The 19,758-nt window shown below is 39.8% G+C and overlaps 1 protein-coding gene across 2 annotated transcripts in view; it reads left to right on the forward strand.

Annotated features, from left to right (window-relative positions):
* The first annotated feature begins 3,515 nt into the window (after positions 1 to 3,515).
* The window catches only part of NEDD1 (NEDD1 gamma-tubulin ring complex targeting factor), a 77,719-nt gene continuing 61,476 nt past the window's right edge, over positions 3,516 to 19,758 (forward strand). For both annotated transcript variants that reach the window (XM_032416200.1, XM_032416201.1), the window contains exon 1: positions 3,516 to 3,578. In XM_032416200.1, the coding sequence (XP_032272091.1) occupies positions 3,530 to 3,578 (49 nt within the window). In that variant the 5' untranslated portion in view covers positions 3,516 to 3,529. The remainder of the gene's footprint in view (positions 3,579 to 19,758) is intronic.

The raw sequence follows: 19,758 nt of genomic DNA on the forward strand, positions 1-19,758 counted from the left end.
AAATTATTTGATTTTCCAAAATTAGATATATGCAGAACTTTTTACATGACTACTTGTTATGCAAAATGAGGTTCATTTGTAAAATCCACCTACAATCTATAATTTCAATGTTTTTAAAAATATATTAAGAAGTTTCTCTTTACTGAAGATTCGTTTCCTATTTTTGCTTTACATTTCAGTAGAGCTTTATGAGATGCAACTCTGACTCTAAAATTTCCATAGCAACAGATTTTTTTTTGGTCATAAATACAGGCATGATTAAGAGGAAGACTTTAGTGACAGCAGTTTTTTTCATAATTAAATTCATTAGTTAAAACGCTGGGTTAAAAGGCATAGAGATTTTATTACAACAAGGACATTTTCAACTGGAGCTTTGGAAACAACACAAAATTAATTGCTATTAAATTGCCTTTGGTCCTGTTTTATAGTTACGAAACATTTATACGTTTTGTATTTAATAACTTAGAATAAAACAGGTCTAAAAACCACATTCTGCCCGAGTGCAAATCAGCTTGAACCCTCCCTTAAAACTGTACACAATGTGAAAGAAAACTCAGCAGATTTCTAAATAATTTGAAGATTTTCTAAGAGTTTCACTACTGTCCTAATTCTCCCCCACAAGATTCACAAGAATAACTTGAACCGATTTCTCTTCTCGTCATTGCAAAAACAATTCAGAACTAATATAGAGAATTTGTGAAATATTGAAAGTTACAAAGTAGAAAATAAAAGTTACCCAGAAATCCACTCCTATGAAACAATCAACGTTAATGTTTAAATATATGTCCTACAGCATATCTAATTGTCTTCCCTAATAGCCAGTAAAACACAATCTTAGACTGAAAAGTATTGAGATTTGAGGCAACTATCCATATTTCCTGAGGTGCAGTACAGATGCCTTTCCAGAGCATATTGGTTGGGAAAATGCCCAAATTGGGAGTGTTTAGACCTGGTGGCCTGGATGAGATGCAGTTAGAAAAATCAGGATGTAATTAGATCCAAAGGTATTGTCTAGAGTTCTACTTCTTAATAATGAAGTATATGGTAATGATCCATAAGAAGGAAAAAAAATATATCAAATCTTTGTTTTGTCCTTTGGAGGCTGGTCATTTAAATCTCCTTCTTAGGGGCGCCTGGGTGGCTCAGTCAGTTAAGCGTCTGCTTTGGGCCCTGGTCATGATCCCAGGGTTCTGGGATTGAGCCCCTCAGCGGGAAGCCTGCTTCTCCCTCTCGCTCTGCTGCTCCCCCTGCTTATGTGCTCTCTCTCTCTATCAAATAAATAACATCTTTAAAAAAAATAAAAATAAATCTCCTTCATAGATAACACTAGTATTTCCCTGAAAAACTTAGCTCATTTGTTCATGCATATATTTGTTCATTTGATGGATTTTATTCATTACTTTGTACCTTTGCTTTTTGGCAAGAATGTCTTTTCTCACTCTTTTCGTTTAGAAGATATTTATTGCCCACTATGTGCCAGAGGCTATACATGAAGAATACCACTTACTCCTGTCCTTCAAAGAGTCACGTCTAGGGTGTCTGGGTGGCTCAGTTGGTTAAGTGACTGCCTTTGGCTCAGGTCATGATCCTGGCGTCCCAGGATCTAGTCCCACATCGGTCTCCCTGCTCAGCAGGGAGTCTGCTTCCCCCTCTGACCCTCCCCCTTCTTGTGTTCTCTCTCTTGCTGTCTCTCTCTCAAATAAACAAATAAAATCTTAAAAAAAAAAAGAGTTACATCTAATGATAGCAGCTCTTCATCCTAGATTCAGCCCAGGCATCTCCACTACCTCGGACCTGTCTTTCCTGCTGTACGTCCCCCGCCCACCCCCCAGGGCCTCCACCTACCATACACATGCTCACGTGGGAGCCACTCTATTTTACACATGCGTATTGGCATGTCTGCCCCTACCCTGTCCTCGAGGTCAGGGAGCAAGGTAGGTTCAAGGAAACCAATGAATTTATTTCCCCATTTTTTTAAATGGAAGTTTCTCATCTCATTAAATTTTAATTTGCATTTCTTTGACGACAACTGAAGTTGAATCGTTCTTACATTTGTTATTTGCTCATCACATTTTTTTCTATTTTCATGTCTCTTCAAGTCCTTTACTCAACTTTTTACTTGTACACCCATCTATTTATATTGTTGTTATTGTCGATTTCCAAGATCCTTCGATGTCCAGGCTATTAACCCTTTCCATATAATTTGTGACATCATTTTCAGGTTTTCATCTGCCTCTCTCAACTTTCATTTACAGTTCAGTGGTTTTTATTTTGAAAACTATGGCCATCAAATCCTGATCATTTAGTCAGTTATCTTCAGACCTGCTCAAAAAGGATGCAAGAGAGCTTACAAGTATGGATTCAATACAAAGCTACGATTAGTTAAAGCCAGATGAGAAAAAGGAGGCAAAGAAAACAAGTAAAGGTAGAACACAAATATCATCTGACTTATGATGGAGCCAGGAGTTGAATTAATTTCTTGGAAAAAAAGATGGTGTTACAACCTTAACACTCACTAGGGGTCAGCCAGAGATGCTGCTGCGTGTTTTCTGGCAGCCAGCGTTCACAGGCAAATGCAACGCCTTACATCACTAGAGTTGTGAGGGCAAAGCAGACCTTGTACTTAGGAGCGCTGCTATTCCCAATACTAATTCTAGAGAACAGTTTTTCCTGTGGGGCTTCATGAGATTATATTCTAAATGAACTGTTTCTTCGACAGCAGCCTACGGTGAAATGCAGCCCATTTCATAGATGGTCTCAAGGACTGTACACTTCCAAGGGTTGTATTTTGCAGGCTTTCAAGGATTTTTCTTTGTTTGCTTTTTGCAAAACAATATCCACTTCTGATTTGTCCATTTAAAACAATTTGGGAGGCATATAGCAAAAGACAGGTATCAGGAAAAGGGATATTTTTATTGATCTTAGAAACAGTTTCAGGAAAAAAAAGTCTTAAATGTGGCTTTTCCTCTTAGAGCAATTTTATTGGTAAAAAATACTTTTCCAGTGCATTTGGGGTGGCATGGAAAAACACACCCAAACGGCTATTTTTCAAAACTTCAAAGGTTGATGCTTTGAATTGCTTGAAGTAAGTTGGTTTATCAATATCAACACTGCATTGGAAATGAACACAATATACAATCAGCACCGCGGCAGTTCGGGCAAAACCACAATAAACAGTTCTGCTCGAGGTGCCGTAAGTCAAATTCTGAAGTCGAGAAAAGAGAAACGATTCTGTGGGAGCTGAGTATACATGGAAATACCATTTTATGTGGACATTTTCTGGATTTCTGACTGAGGGAAAATAATTTTTCTGACGTGAAAATATTTTTGGTTGACTGGAGATTCTAATTTTTATAGGATAATGGATTCATTGGTTTAAAAGAACCACAAAGTATATTTGGTTTGTCCTCTGCTACAAGCTTAAATCCCCTCTAAACTGTCTCCATCAAGGAAAGGCCACGCTGAAGAGCAGCCCACACCTAAATAACCACTGTGCAGTGACTAAGGCAGCCTGCGATCACATCGGGCCATGTGGGCTGGAGTCCCAGCTTTCCTACTGACCACCTACATAAACTTGGGTAAGCTTCTTAACCTCTCTGCACTTCAGCTTTCTCATCCGTAAGTTGGGGAGGGGTAAAGCACATGGAACAGTGACTAGCAGGTTGTGGATCCGCAGTACAGTTATCTCTTACTTTAATTGCATATTATATTATCACATGCACCTTTCAGGAAAGTTCAGTTCTGCCTAGAAAGACCAGAGATCGATTGATTGATTGGCTGATGGATTGATTGAGTTTTAGTAATAAGAGGTATTCACTTCTGGTTACTAGCAGAGTAGCTTTCATTGAACTATCATCTGGTCATAACAATTTTGAACTTCAGACTAAAAAAGAAGTGTAAATAATTATAAAATCAGAATTCAAATAACTATTTGAAGCCCTGGGGAATGGCTGAAAATATGCAGAAATTGAGGGGGACATGATCCTTGAAATAAAGGGGAAAAAACTACATAAGATCTACATTTATTTATTTTTTTTTTAAAGATTTATTTATTTATTTTAGAGGCAGAGAGGGAGAGACAGAGAGCATGAGCAGCAGGGAGGGGTGGAGAGAGAGAGAGAATCTCAAGCAGACTCCCTGCTGAGTGCAGAGCCCAGCGGAGGGCTCGATCTCAAGACCCTGAGATCATGACCTGAGCTGAAATCAAGAGTTGGGTGCTCCCACCCAGGCGCCCAAGATCCACAGTTGAGTAGCTCTTTCCTTGACGGTACTCCTCATCTTACAAAGTACATGAGGGATAGAGCTCAGTCAGGAAGAGGCAGATGAATGGGACTGAGGATTCACAAGGCAGAGTGGGGGTTTGTCATAGTAGCTTGAGATTAAGGAAGCATATTTCAGAAAATTGGGAGACAGAGTGGGGAGCCCCTAAATCTGCACAAATTCCCCTCAAATTGTTGGCTCCCACCTGCATGTAATCAGACCCCAGGGAATCCAGTGGAAAGTAACAGCTGGAAGTTTTAATGAGCCAAACAGAGGTTTCAGCAGGTGCCTGGTGCTGGAGAGACAAGTTTTGGAATTCAAGTCCAGCCAAGTAAAAGGGGCTTATTAAATTCTTTGTTCTTTTATATATATATATATATATATATATATATACACAAAGAAGCAGGAAAATGTGCCCCCAATCAAGGGGGAAAATAGTCAAACAGATCCGTGAAAATCCCAGATGTTAGAAACTGCAGATGAAGACTTTAAAATAACTATGTTACACATGTATAGGAATCTGTTAGGAAGATTGGTATAATGGGTAAAGTGATGGGGAATATCAAGAAAGATATGGAAACTATAAAAAAAGAACCAAATGGAAATCCTAGAACTGAAAACTATAATACCTGACATTTAAAAAATTCACTAGATGAACTTAATATCAAATCAGGCACCACAGAAGAAAAAACAGACAGTAAACTTGTGGAATGGAAACCATCAAGGCCAGCCCGCATCTCTGGCTCACAGAAATGATCTCTGCCTTTTAAAAAGAACCCATACCCAAGCTAATCATATTCAAACTTCTGAAAACCAAAGATAGGAAAAAAATATTAAGTCATCTAGGAGAAAAAGATGTAACATACTAAGGAAAGGAACAATGATAAAAATAAAGACTGATGTCTCATCAGAAACATGGAAGGCAAAGGATAATGGACTGACCTAAAAGTCTCGATGACTTACATTTGACTTCCATTCAACCGTATCATTAATTACACTAATTCTAAATGGATCCACACTTCTAGTTAAAAGGCAGAGATTGTGTGCATTTTAAATAAAAACACCAAAAGGTTGAAAATAAAAGGATGGAGAAATGTATACCATATGAACAGTGAACATAAGAGATCCTGTGTGATTATATTAATATCAAGATAGATTTCAAGATAGGAATTGCTGTCAGAGGTAAAATGAAACATTTCATTTTAATGATAAAAGCATCAATTCAATAAGATGACATAACAACCCTAAGTATACATGCATCTAATGATAAGAAGTGTTTATTTTCAAAACATCTGGTACAGTTATTCCCTTTAAGGAGACTTGCCTTGATTAGGAAGATGTTTCAGTCTTTGGAGCAGGTGGTGTCTGTGAGCTACAGATGTGCGCTGGCTTGATGCTTCAGAGAAGCAGGTAAAAAGACTTTACTTGAGACAAGGAGATAGAGTCACAGATCTTCCCACTTCACCCAGGACTTTCAGTGCAAAAAGCAGGATGGTCCCCAAATTAAGACAGTCCCAGGCAGGCTAGGATTGTTGCTCATCCTACAAAGAGAGGAATTCATTTTTTTCTGGAAATGGAGGAATAAGAGAGTAAAGAGAGGAGAACAGAATGGATAGCCAGGAGATGTAGGAGATTGTATAGTAGTTAAAGTGACCCCTTGAATGATCCCTCAAGCCCTAAGTAAAATTGCTAAATTCACAAAATGATAGGTTCAGAGTATGTGTGTAGGTTTGGGAAACTTGTGATGAGGTAGAATGGGTGAAAAATAGACAGCATATGTCATGGACATGGACTTCATGGAGCAAGGACCATGAGTGCTATGGCCTGAATGTTTGTGTCCCCCCCAAAATCATATGTTAAAATCCTAACCCCCAATTTGATGGTATTTGGAAATGAGGTCTTTGGGATGTAATTAGGTTTAGATGAGGTCTTGAGGGTGGAGTCCTCATGCCGGATTAATGCCCTTATAAGAAGATACCAGAGAGCTAACTCTCTGCTGTGTGAGGATATAGCAAGAAGGCAGTCATCTTTAAACCAGGAAGAGGAGCTCTCACCAGTCACTGAATTGGATGGCACCTTGATTTTGGACTTCCCAACCTCCAGAACTGTGAGAAATAAATACTTGTTGTTTAAGCCACCCAATCTATGGTATTCTGTTTTAGCAACTGAGATGATAAGTCTTCAGGAGTTTGTAGAAATCATGAGGACAACCTTGGACTTGTACGGGCTATGAAATGGGAGATTTGAATCAAGTTGGCATATATTAAGGGGAGAAAGGACTACGCTTTACCTCTGGATCTCATAACTGTAGTAGTTAAAAAATTTTTTTTTATTTTGGATGATAGGAAATCTATCCAACTGGATCAGACAATAAAGGGCGTTTATTCCCTCATTGACTGTAAAGGGCATTGGTGAAGTGAGCTTCAGGTTTGATTCAGTCTAGGAGTGTCACAGTCACTTCTGGGCTCTGGTTCCGTTTCTCGGCAAGTATCTCAGCAACCTTCCTCCCTGCCACCTTTCATAGTCAGACTGGTTTCCCTCATAGTGGCAACAATAGCGGAGCACTTCCAGGACTTGCGTTCTCACGTGACACCGTAAGCCAGCAAACTTGGTCTGTAAAGAGCAAGATGGTAAATATTTTAGGCTGTGTCTCTGTTGCAACCAGGCAGCTCTGCTACTGTAGAGTGAAAGCAATCATAGACGATATGTGAACAAATGTGCATGGCTGTGTCCCAATAGAACTCTAATTATCAATGTGAATTTCATGTAATTTTCATGTGTTATGAAATACTCTTCTCCTTTGGATTAGTTTTTCCTAACCACTTAAAAATGTAAAACCACTTTTAGCTCAAAGACTGAACAAAAACCGGCAGAGGGCCTTTCACTACAGATCATAGTTCGCTAACCCTTTACTTAAAAGATAGACCAGTTTTAAGCAAAAAACTCTCCTTCCTCGTACGTGCTCCCTTTTCTCCATTACTCTCACTCAGGATGACCATATCTGTACCATGTATGTGTTAAAACCTTCCAAATTTTCATCTCCAACCTAGATTGCTCCCCTATCTCCAAAGTCCTATAGCCACCTGTCTGCTTGACCTCTCCATTTAAAGGTTTAATAGCATTTTAAATTTAATGTAATCTAAACCTGCTAGGGAACTCTGCTTCCATTAAAATAGGCTCAGCGGCAGGCTGAGCTACCTTGGCATTTCTATGGGATTGACCCCAATGCCACAGGATGGTTCTTCAGCATTCCTTATATTTCTGACATGCTTATGGTGAAAAGGAAGTATTCTGATTACTTTTTTCCTCCTTGAGGGATGAATAAAACTGAGAAATAAATCAAGAATGTGACATCGGACAGAGGAATGTTTCAGCAATATCTGTCACATTTTGGAGATTTGGTGAGAAGAAACAGTCATGATTCAGTATCTTATTTGCACAGAAGGCACTAGGTCTGACTTAGAACTTGCCCCATGTGATCATTGTGATGTATCCATATTCTCCAGATAATTGTTTTGGATTTTTGCTCTTGCTCAACTGGCCCCTTGCAGCCTCAAGTTTGTTTTAGCTCCCACTGGGGCAGTTAAAGCACTTCTTTCCTATTACTTATAGATCTATGTATCTCTTTAGCCTGCCTCGGTTTGTCCGACTGATTCATTTCCTTATCAAGTTGCTCTGGCTTCTCCACTTTCTCCTGTGTTTTGAAAAGTACTAATTTTTAAAATAAAAATGATTGTGCATGTGTCCTTAGTCCTTCATCTATTCAATACACATCTTTTGATTCTTGCTGTACACTGGACTCAGTTCCAGCCTCTGAAAATATAACTATCTGGAAGCTGTGGCCCACCCTTCAGATGCTTATAGTCCACTAAGGACAACAGAAATGTAAACTTACAACTCATGATACAGCAGTGTAGGTGTTGGAGCGAAACCTGAACAAACTGTGTAGGAAGAGAAGGAAATAGCCAGTGTTCACAGAGATGATGCAGTTACTACATCAGGAAAAGAAAGAACAAAGGAGGGAAGGAAGGCAAAAATGAGAATTCCAAGCCCAAGATATTGTTAGTTGAGCCACAAGAATGATTACTTCTGGAAAGAGGAAGAATTGAGAAGATGTATTAGGTATATGAAATGCTTAATGAGACCATAAATGAGGAGAATTGCTTCTTACAGCATATGAGGAGATAATTTTTATCAGATAATGAAATTGTTTTCAGTCCTCAGAATGAAAATGAATCCCTTGCTAATGCAAATCATGCTAATAAAGGGAGTGAGAGAGAATGTCGGAATTACACTTGGCTAGCAGTAGGCAGAAACCAACCTAAATAGTCTAGGAAAAAAAAGAAAGATAATGAAGTAATCAAAATAATTGCTTAATAGGGAATGTGAAAGATCTGCAGTGTTAAACTACAAATGTGCATTTTCAAGAAAAATGAGGTGACCTTAAGGAACAGATTAGAAACCCAAACTCACACCGGGTAGAAGCCATGCTTTTCATTAGCAAAGCTGAGGATTAATTAAATATGGGGAAGCTTTTTGAAACCCACAAGTGTGAGTTACATTAGAACACAATACAACTGGTATATTGTATCATAATTAATGATTAGCACGGACTTCTTTATTAAATGTATTCTGGCACAGTTCATGTGACAGATGTGAAATGAAGAGGACAAAAATGTGTTATTTAAAACCAAAATTGACTTTCGCAGCATCTGCTTTCAAAAGTGGGGGTAGTCATAGTTTATCTAGCAGAGAAACATATTGTTCTCTCCCACCTTCGAAATTGCCTTGAGACCCATTCCAGGCCTGATGGAGGGCACCATGCTCTCTCGCTAACCCTCTAGGGAACTAGGGAAGGGGGTGGACAGTGGTAGCGTATCAATTACTTTTCAGTCACTTCTGAATCAGATCTCTTACTTCAGCTATATAATTTCAGAGACCGGTAACAGAGTTTAGTGCTGCTCAAGGTGGAAGCTTTGGAGAAAATGGTCCGTTGCTTACAGAGCATGTTAAGTATAGGTAAATATAGGTCCCTGAGCGAGTAGGATGCAGTGGTCTAAGTTGTTTTACAGGAAAAAGTAAAGGGAAATTAATTTCTCAGGGACCCCAGTGGAAAGGAGAAATGAGAAAAGAACAGTCCTGAGGGGAAAAGGGTGAAAACAACAGGGTGACATGAAGCCCTTTCCTCTGCTCCACACACAGCTGCTTCCTGTGGGAGACAGATATCAAAGGGGAAATCAAAAAAAGGCTGCTCCTTGTCTAGGGTGCATCAGGGAAGATGATCCACAGACTGAACTAACTCAGAGATGTAGGAATTCAGAGTCAAAGACGACATAAAAATGTAAACCACATTCCATTCCCAGAATGTCAGAATTATACAGAGCTTGCGGAAACCGACTTACATAGTCTGGGGTGAGGGTGTGCAGTAGGGTGGAATTACAGCCTCCCATCTTCAGAATTCTGCAGGTAGGAGGCACACACTGCATGTACAATTACAGCCCCAAGCTCAAGGGACATAAATCCTTCTTCCTAAAAGCTCTGCCTATTCCTGGTGGCCCCAGACTAAGCTGCCAGATGACTGCAGTCTTCTACTGCAGGCGTGTAGATCTCTACCATGCTTCTCTCTAGAACCACCCACCCCAACTCCATTTTGCAGCAAAGAACACTCTTCTTCATTACCCCATCATCTTCATGATGGAGCATGAAGCATGCAGTAACTTCATGTTCCAACAGGAGAGAGGAGAAAAGCCATAGCACTCTTCACTCCTCAAACATTCTCTTTCTAAATGAACTCTCATTTGTTTATGTAACACAGCTGGGGGAGGGGAAGTGTGTGTGTGTGGTGGGAGGGAAGGGGGAGGAATGCAAGGGCCTGTTTTGCATCTCTTCCATGCAAGTCCTGGAATGGGGTGGCTGGAAGCTTCCTCAGCAATATTTAGAATGTGAATGGGCTTATTAACCACTGGCCTCATCTTTAGGGTTTAGGAAAATTCTAAGAATATAAGAAAAGTTCCATTCCACATCTTTTTATAAGGTTATCCTTCACAACCTCTAAAAGAGGCTTTATGTATGTATGTATGTATGTATGTATGTTTTTAATTGAGACTTGTTTTAAAGATAGAGAATCTTAGGTAGAGATCATTTCATAGCCTTGAAAGTATCACTGGCAGACAGCGGGGGTTCTGTTTCTCATCTGTTCAACTCTCTTTGTTGTGCCCCTTCTGAGGACCATGAACAAGACAGATATGGTCCCTGCCTCCTCAGAGCTTACACTATCAGGAAAGATTACTAATAAATATGCAATTAAAATAAAGTATAATCATGCTTTGATAAAGGAATCACAGAGCAAAGACTAGGAGCCCCTAACATAGGATGAAAGACTAGTATGCTTTTGAAGGCAGCCTTCCTGGTAGAATTGCCTTTACTCTTGTGTCGAACACAGATCTTATCTGCCACTTCAGATTCTCTCAGCCCCCTACACTGGGCTGTGCCGCCAACACCAGGGACCCAACACCCAGTGGTCCTGGCCCCCATCTTGGTCTCTGCCACTCAGCTAGAGATTTTCACTCCTTGTGCACCACTCAGATCTGCTGAGAGGGACAGAAGCAATGGGTGACTCCAGCTTCTGTGTTCTGAATCCACTACTGTGTTGGTGCTGATGCCCCACTTCCCCAGGTTCTCTCTGCCAGAGACTACGTCACAGAGGGATCCTGAGGCTGGCCCATTCCCGCGCAACACAGGATTCCTATGATAGGCAGCTTTGGCCCTAGGATTCCCCATCAGTCTGACTAAAACTTTCTTAGTAAGAACTTCCTTCCCTGACTCCATTATGCTTTCACATCATTCTCTACTTTTTCTACCTTTTTGCCCCTCCCTCAATTTCCTCACAGTTGTTTCACACAATCAATATCTTGGACACTTAACACAGTTTTGACATCTGCTTCTCAGAGGATCTAAACTAGAACATTTTACTCCTTATTCTGGAAATACTTGCAGGTAAGGAAAAAAGACTTTTCCTCTACTTTTCTAGGTTTGCTGACTGGGGCCCTGTGAAGTAGATTGACAAAGGCTGATTGGTTAGCACAAGAAAAACAGAGTAGCGTGAATACATGTGGGAGAAACTCAGTGATGAGTAACTGAAAGAGGTGGTTAGAACTTGGGCTTATATAGGGGCACCTGGGTGGCTCAGTCAGTTAAATGTCCAACTCTTGATTTTTGGCTCAGGTCATGATCTCAGGGTTGCAAGATCGAGCCCCACGTCAGGCTCTGTGCTGGGTGCGGAGCCTGCTTGGGATTCTCTCGCTCCCTCTGCCCTTCCCCATTTCTCTCTCTCTCTCCCTCTCTAAACAAAAACAAAAACAAAAACAAAAAAATTTGGGCTTATATAGCATCTTAACAAAGGATAGTAAATTTGTAGAGAAGTGCAAAACAAAGAAAAAGGTTTTAGGATTCCAAGGAGGACAAACTATGAGAAGGTAAATATATGGGAGAAACCAATGAGTATATTTTCTTTGTGCAGATCCACTCGGTGCTGAATTTCCATCTTCTCTGTGACCATAAACCTTCCCTGGGAGAGGGGATTTCCGGCAGTATTCATTTCTCAGAAGTTTTTGCTTTTGATCAGAGAAGGGAAGCTCCAGAAATGCTTCTTTCTGTATTTCTTGAATCCCAAATGCTTTCAGCTCGAAATAATTCTTATCCCAAGTGGCATATCTTGGCACATATAAGTAGCATATATTGATTCCCTGCACACATCATTGGATACGGGATCTGGTATTCTGAGAGGCTGCAGAAAAGGCCAGATGTCATGACCTAGAAGGATGAGGTGGTTCACCCCACTTGGGGTTTTAAGGGCCATGAGGCTAGGGAATGCACAGTGTGGCAAGTTAGAACTAAGATCTTGGCATAAAGCTGAGATCCTCTAAAGACCAGCCTAGTGGGAAACAAAAGATACATGGGGTTGGGGCAGATTCCCCTTCTTACTTTCTCCCCTTTTGAGGCATTGTGGTGTGTACAGTCACCTTGAGAAATCTTGAATACTCAACAATCACATCTGCTGAGCAAACTGCTGTACTTCTCAAGGCTTGTGCTGAAGCAGTGGTCAGAGTGCTAACACATTTCCCGTTGCTTCACATCCTATCTTGCTTCACCTGTTTTTCTCACACTTGTTTGCCCCAGGATTACACATCCCCGCCCTCCCCACAAAGCACTAGCACTGATTTCTTGCTTTAGGCTCTGTCATCTAGGAAATCTGAGCTAAGACAAGTTTTAAACTAATATAGTTATATAAGGAAGAATTAGTTTCTGAAGATGGAGGAAAATAGTCCAGACTTAGAGAATAGCATTTTGGGACACCTAAAGGCAAACTGGAGAGTGGCTTTTCAAGAACTGGAAAGAAGCTCAGTTTGGCTGGGTCACGAGCCTGTGGTGGTAACACAGGGATAGTGAGAGGAAGGGCTAGTGGGATATGCGTGCTCACTAAATGCTGCAGGGACCACAGTGAGGTGTGAAAGCTCCTCAAGGATTCACAGCCAGGGAACAACAAGGTCAGATCTGCACTGCAGGTCACTCTGGCTGCAATAGGGGGACTGGATTGCAAATGGGCAGGAAAGACATAGTCACCTTTGCAAACCCTAACTAGGTTGTGGTATTGGTGTTGTTTTTTATGATAAAATGAAAGTAGCCTGCCCTACATCAGCTGTCCCAGTTGTATTTGAGTAGTCCAATTGTATCATTTCCTACCACCCACCGAAGTACAGTTCTCTTTTAAAGTTATTCTAAGAAAGACCTATGAAGCACGATGAAGGGCCAACTTTGGTGTTAATGGATTTTTAAATCTATGAAACCTTTCCAAATCAATGGAATGTTAAGAAAAACTATCCCCAATTTGGAAATAGGCAGAAAGGATCACTGGGTGTCCTGCCCATGGAATGCTGGGCATTGTCTAACGTCCCTGAAGTAGGTATCTGATTCTCTAGGGTTGTAAACTTTTGTTTGGCATTTTATTTACTACTGATTAGGACATTTTACATCTCTGAAAGAGTGGAGGTTAACTTGTAAAAAACTGATAGTAAAAATGTAAACGAATCTTGTCCCAAAGGGATGCCAGTGATGGGACGATAACACAAAGGTGATCATTCATTGTCCTGTAGGACAAGCCCAGTTTTGTGTCTAACCTAGCAATCTTATTCTAACATTTAAAAAGTGTTCTTTGAATAAGCCTTACCATTTTAAAACTTCCCTTCCCAATTAATGAGTTGAATGACGTCTTCGTCTTATATTCATTTTATATTTTTATAAGTATAATGTTTTTAAATTGTGCAGATTATATTTTGGCAAAGGAGAAACCTATGACATACAATATAGAAAAGAATGACTAATTATTCAATGTGTAGGGTTATTATTTACTTTATGCCAGAAGCAAGAGTCAAGAGAGAGGTACTTAATAACCATTTTACTTTCTTCATCGGTACCTACTTGACATTGGTTTTAAGTATATATAGGGGCGCCTGGGTGGCTCAGTTGGTTAGGCGACTGCCTTCGGCTCAGGTCATGATCCTGGAGTCCCGGGATCGAGTCCCACATCGGGCTCCCTGCTCAGCAGGGAGTCTGCTTCTCCCTCTGACCCTCCCCCCTCTCATGTGCTCTCTCATTCTCTCTCTCAAATAAATAAATAAAATCTTAAAAAAAAAAAATAAGTATATATATATATACATATATATAATACATTTTCTAAATATTGCTTCTCTCCCACTCACTTGGTGCTCTTCTTTAGGAATCCTTAGTACACATATTTTCGATCTTCTCTTTCTACCCTCTCTGTCATTGTTCTAGATGGTGTCTCTAGAATTATCTTTCAGTTTGCTAATTCTCTTTTTGATTCTACCAAACCTGCTGTTTAATCTGTTCATAAAAATTTTAATTGCAAAGGCTATCTTCTTCAGTTTTAGAATTTCCACGTTGTTCTTTATCAAATCTGTCTGATCTTTTTAATAGTGTCTTGTTTTATTATTCTGATTCTCTCTTTTCTATTGTCAACCATTTAAAACATACCTTGTTTCCCTTTCTCTGTCATTTTTCTATTATATGATACTCCTGTGATATTGATTTTACTCTTTGATGTATCTGCTTACTTGGTTTATGCTGGATTATTTTTTCTCTCTCTTTTTAAAAAAAAAATTTGGATTGGCATTTTAAGTAGGGTATTCTCAGAACTTTATCTGTGTAAATCGTGCAGGTCCTAGACTAAGGTTGGGTCTTTCTAAGAGCATTTTGCCAGGAGCCGCTCCCTGAGAAAAATTATTTGGATGATTTCTCAGTTCGGGAATCCCAGATCCTACACCTAGTGAAGGGCAAGGCCATGGTAACAAAATCTCAGGGGACACGTTTTAACCTAAAACACCAGGAAATTAAATACAATCCCTTGTTCTTTACCTGTGTTAATGAGCAGATTTTTTTCTAGTCCAACATTTATGGAGGCTGAAGTCTGCATTAGTTTCATATTGCTGCTGTAGTAAATTATCATAAACTGTAATTCTGTGGGTCGGAAGTCCAAAATGTATCTCATTGAGCTAAAATCAAGATGTCAGCTAAAAGGATTCCAAGGTGTCTGGAGGCTCTAGGGGAGAATCCATTTCTTTCTTTTGAAGCTTCCAAAAGCTGCCCACGTTCCTCAGCTGTTGGTCCTCCTTCCATTTTCAAAGCCAACAATGCTGAGTTAGGTCTTTCTCACATGGCATGGCTCTGATCTCTTCCTCTGTCTTCTTCTTCCACTTTTAACGACTCTTGTAATGACATTGGAACCACTCAGATAACTCAGGATAATCTTGTTATTATAAGGTCAGTTCATTCACAACCTTAATTCTCCTTTGCCATGTGTGGTAACATTCACAGGTTCCTGGAATTAGGATGTGGGTATTTTTAGGGAGCCACTTTTCTGCGGGCCACATGATGTTTTGAAGATCTCAGCTTCGTGCAAGGATCTTAGTTATAACATGCCACTCTGCGCAGTCCCAGACATCACAGCTGTTAAAACCTACACCCTTATGTTAGCAAAACCAAAAGCTTCATGCAGTGAGGCTACAGTATCAGCTGATACTCTTTCTACCTTGTTCTATTCTATTTGTTCTTCCACAGTCTAAGCATGGAATTTTTCAAGATGAAGGCTTAAGAAAACAATAACAAAATAAAACCGTACATGTTAAGTCAGGTCCCTATAATATCAATGACTGTTCTCATGACATGAATGAAGATTTTATCACATGGGGGATGGAGGCGGTGTCCTGTCCCCTGCTCCAACACTAAGCCCATCTCACCCTGCAGTACCGTAGTTAAAACACTCTTTAAAGACAATCACTAAGTCACAGAGACCTTACTCTTCCTGACGCCTATCTGGTAATACTGAGAATAAGGCTGGTTTGATTGGTCAAACATTATATTTAATATTTACCACAATTATGAGATTCGAGCTGCCTGGAGAACCTGGCCAATGTCCAAGATTATCATGAACATAATTGCCTTTTGCAATGTAGAGAATACTAATTTACTATATTCCTATTCTGAGTCATTAAGATCTGTTTCTAATATCTTTACTTTGGTCATTTATTCATTGCTTCACTCACTCATTTGTTCAGCATATATCTAAGTATCTCCTATGTACTAGCTCCAAGAAGGAGAGTAAACTATGTAAGACATTTGCCCTACTCTCAAGGAATTTAAAGTCTAATAAAGAAGGAAGAGAATTTATAGTCTAACAGAAAAGAGAAAGATATTTTAGGAAAATAATCACTTTGCATTAAGAGGGAGCATGTGTGTGTGTGTGTGTGTGTATTTATCCTCCAATCTCCAGGTGGGGAGGGGATGTTGCAGGGTTTTTTTTTTTCTTTCTTTCTTTTTTTGTTGAAGTATAACATACATACAGAAAGTTGCATGAATCCAAAGAATAAGCTCAATGAATTTATTCAAATTGAGCACACCTAGTAACCACAGGGGATAAAGAAATAGAATTTCACTAGCACCCAAGAAGGCCTTTTCTGGTCAATACTTCAGCAGGAGGAAGGAAAATATCAAACAACTTTTTTTCCTATTCAACAATCTGCTTAATGCTTACTTTTCTGCGTCACAAGTCACCCTTGGACCATTGTTCGTCAGCTTTCAAAAATAGTTTCTGTGAGACAGCTCCCCTGTCCCCCACAAGCTGAAATCAGTGATGAAAGTCCAGGTGAAAAAGAGCAAAAAATTTCCAGCTGTCAAATTAACAGCCAGAGAGCATTTTTTCCTCACAAAAGATGCGTCTAGACTCATGGAAATTAGAAGGGAAAAAAAATACATTAGGTCATCAGGTGAAGGATTGTTCCCTGTGATATAATTCCTAGTTTTTTCTCTAGTTTAAAATGAGAGCAGCTGTTTTATTCAAAGTCAAGCCATACACATAAAGCACACCTAATGTACCCTTTATTATAGGAGTAGACAGGAAGCAAGCACCAAACCAATTAAATACTGTAACCCCATAATGTTGCATTAAAGTCTATGGCATGCTATTAGAAACCAAGTGATATAAAGCATCCTTTATTTTGTGTTTAGAAGGCACAGGAGGGCCATCTGACCCACAGGTGAACATATGGGGCCATAGGTAGACAAAGCCTTCTCCATCAAGGTATAGGCGTGCAAGCCGGTAGTGCTCAAATCGCCTTGAGTGCTAATATCTATCAGGAGCTACAAGAAATGCAAAAAGTCACTCTTTGGGATGAATCTTCCTTTAATCTTTTCTAGAATAGCCTCAACTCAGTTCAAGCAAAATGGCTAAAAGTAAGAGTGGTCTCTAGTAGGCAAATAACTCAGGTTGAGGTCTCTTGGATCATGTATTTGATGTTGTTTTTTCATGGAATTAGAAAAGGCATGAATCACAGCATTCGTGTTGTACATTTCAACCAAGTTACTGTCGTTTAGTGACTTTTCTCCAAAACTAGCAGCTCTTTTAGGCAGAAGTTATGTTTTTGTTTTATTTTCTGCAACTACAACATCTGCTACAGAACTTGGGACATGGTGAGTGTTTAATACGTTTGGTGACTCAAGAACGGCTGTATGTACTAAGCTAAGGAGTTAGAACTTCATCCTAAAAATGATGGGGAGCCATCTCCTGAAGCATGTTCAGGAGAGGAGTGAAATGGTCATATTTGTTTTGTAGGAAGATCCTTCTGGTAATAGGATAGAACATACAGTATAAAGGGACTGACCTAGAGGTAGGATGAGTCACTAGGAAGTTACAGTAGTATTCCAGACTAGATAGTTTGAACTAGGGTAGGGCATGTTAAGGTGAAAAGTAGGGGCTGATTTGAAGGATACTTAGAAAACAACATGTGTATGATCTAATGACTGATAGAATAGAGGGAAAGAGAAGATAGGGGAGGAGACTCTAACAATGATTCTTGGGATTCTGGATTGAGCTTATGGTTGGGTGACGGGTCAATCAGTTGAGATACAGAATATAATAGGTAGAAGGAGCAGGTTTGGTGTCAAAGACAATAAGTTTACTATAGCCCCTTGGGCCGGAGGGGCCTGTGTGATGTCGCATTTAGAGTCAACAGAATAGAAGTGGGTTTTGAAGCTGTGGGTTTTGATACTATTTCACAGGAAGAAGGACACAGCATGGAAACCCAGGGGGGCAAAGTGCCAAAAGGAGACCAAGATGGAGTGGTCAGAGAGATGGGATAAAATCTAAGAGAATAGAGTAAGAAAGAGAACATAGCTAACAGAGATGTGGACATCAAAAAGATTGGATGAGCTAAAGCCTGTGATGTCATATTGGGTACATTGGAGCTAATTTGTAAGTGAAGCAATTAGGTCTCTTTTTGTTGCAATTACTGGAAGCTCAAGTCAAATCAGTTTAAGGAATTTATTGGTTTCCATTGATGAGAATGAGAAGGGAGGAAGCAGGTTTTGAATGATATTACCATTTTCTCTCCATTTCTCACCATAACCCCTCATCCACACATCCCTGTCCTTCTACATTTTGGTCTCATTCTCTTCTACTGCATATAGGGTCCCTGTCCATGCAGGGATATAAGACAGGGGGCAGCTCCAGGCTTACATTTCCTCAGCCTTGTAACTCCAGAGAAAAGAAGGAACAACTCTTTCCCCACTTCAGAATATACAACTTGCTCAGAAGGACTCTGATTAGTCAGGGCAGGGTTGTGGGCCCATTTCTAGGCTAGGGACTAGGTACTGTGAATGGCCACATGATCAGAATCACGTGGTTTGAGAGGGGAGGAATAAATCCAAAGGAAAGAAGAGGAAAAAGTCCAAAGAGGGCAGGAATAAATCCAGAGGAAAGAAGAGTTGCTGTTTCCAGAATATGTGGGGAAAATGGAGGGCAACCAAAAACAACAGATGTCTACAATCTGTTGAATGATGATGGTGGAAGCCAGCTTGCAGTTGAAACCCAGTCAGCTTTTTAAACTCAGCTCTGACAGATATTGATTTAAAAATGAAGACAACCCCCCACAGACTAGTCTTCATTTTAAGGAAGCTTGCCTGTTAACTAAACATATGAATTTAAGATATATGTACTCTCAGAAAATCGCACATAAGAAAGGCAGACTTTCTTCTCCTTCATGGTGGTTGAAATTTGTTTTTGGCACGAGATAAAACTATAAAGTGATTTTTTTTAAACATTAGATGAAAACACTGGAACATTTTTCCAAGGTATTCACTTCGAGAAGCTGTACATTTATCTAGCAGTGAAATCACTGCACAAGATATTCCTGAAACTTCTCTTTTGAATTTGTCTCAAAGCTTGAAGGGGTAAAAATCTATTTCTTTAAAGGACAGATTTGAGTTTTTAAAACAATGTAAGTTGTCATTTGGAGTAAAATTAAGTGGAAAAGGTAAGTAAATAGGAATACAACACAATCATGTAGTACAATAATGAGATGGATTAATTTTCCTCTCCAGGACCCTAAATGATCTGCTCCTTTTCCCCCCTTTCTCTCCCTCACACCTATCTCTCTCTCTCTCTCTCTCCCTCTCATTCACTCCCTCTCTCCCTCTCCTTCACTCTTCTCTCTCCAGTAGCTCTTACACACACCAGCCAGATTAATCTTCTGAAGCAGAATTCCAATCATGTCACTACCTTTTCCAAAATCTATCAGTGACTTCTGTCTACTCATATAAATATGTCCAAACCCTTCAGTCTAGAAGTCAAAGCTCTTTGCTGTCTCGCTGAAACTTGTTATTTGTTCTCTTTCACTCAATGAACTGAACTCTTGAATATTTTATGTTCATTCTCTATGACTTTTTGTCTTTCTGTTCTGTATGTCTAATTTCTGCATCTCCTTTATGACACCAATCAAATGTCATCATTCCCATGTGTTAGCCTTCCCATGTGTTGCACTCCAGTTGACTATCCTTGGTTTCCTCCACCTGGGGTACAACTGTCATCCTTACACCATGGGATTGCCCAGAGTTCTTATTTCTATTTATCTGGAATTTTGTGGGAAG

This window comes from Phoca vitulina, unplaced genomic scaffold, assembly GCF_004348235.1.
Source record: "Phoca vitulina isolate PV1807 unplaced genomic scaffold, GSC_HSeal_1.0 scaffold19, whole genome shotgun sequence".
NCBI classification, from domain to species: Eukaryota; Metazoa; Chordata; class Mammalia; order Carnivora; family Phocidae; genus Phoca; species Phoca vitulina.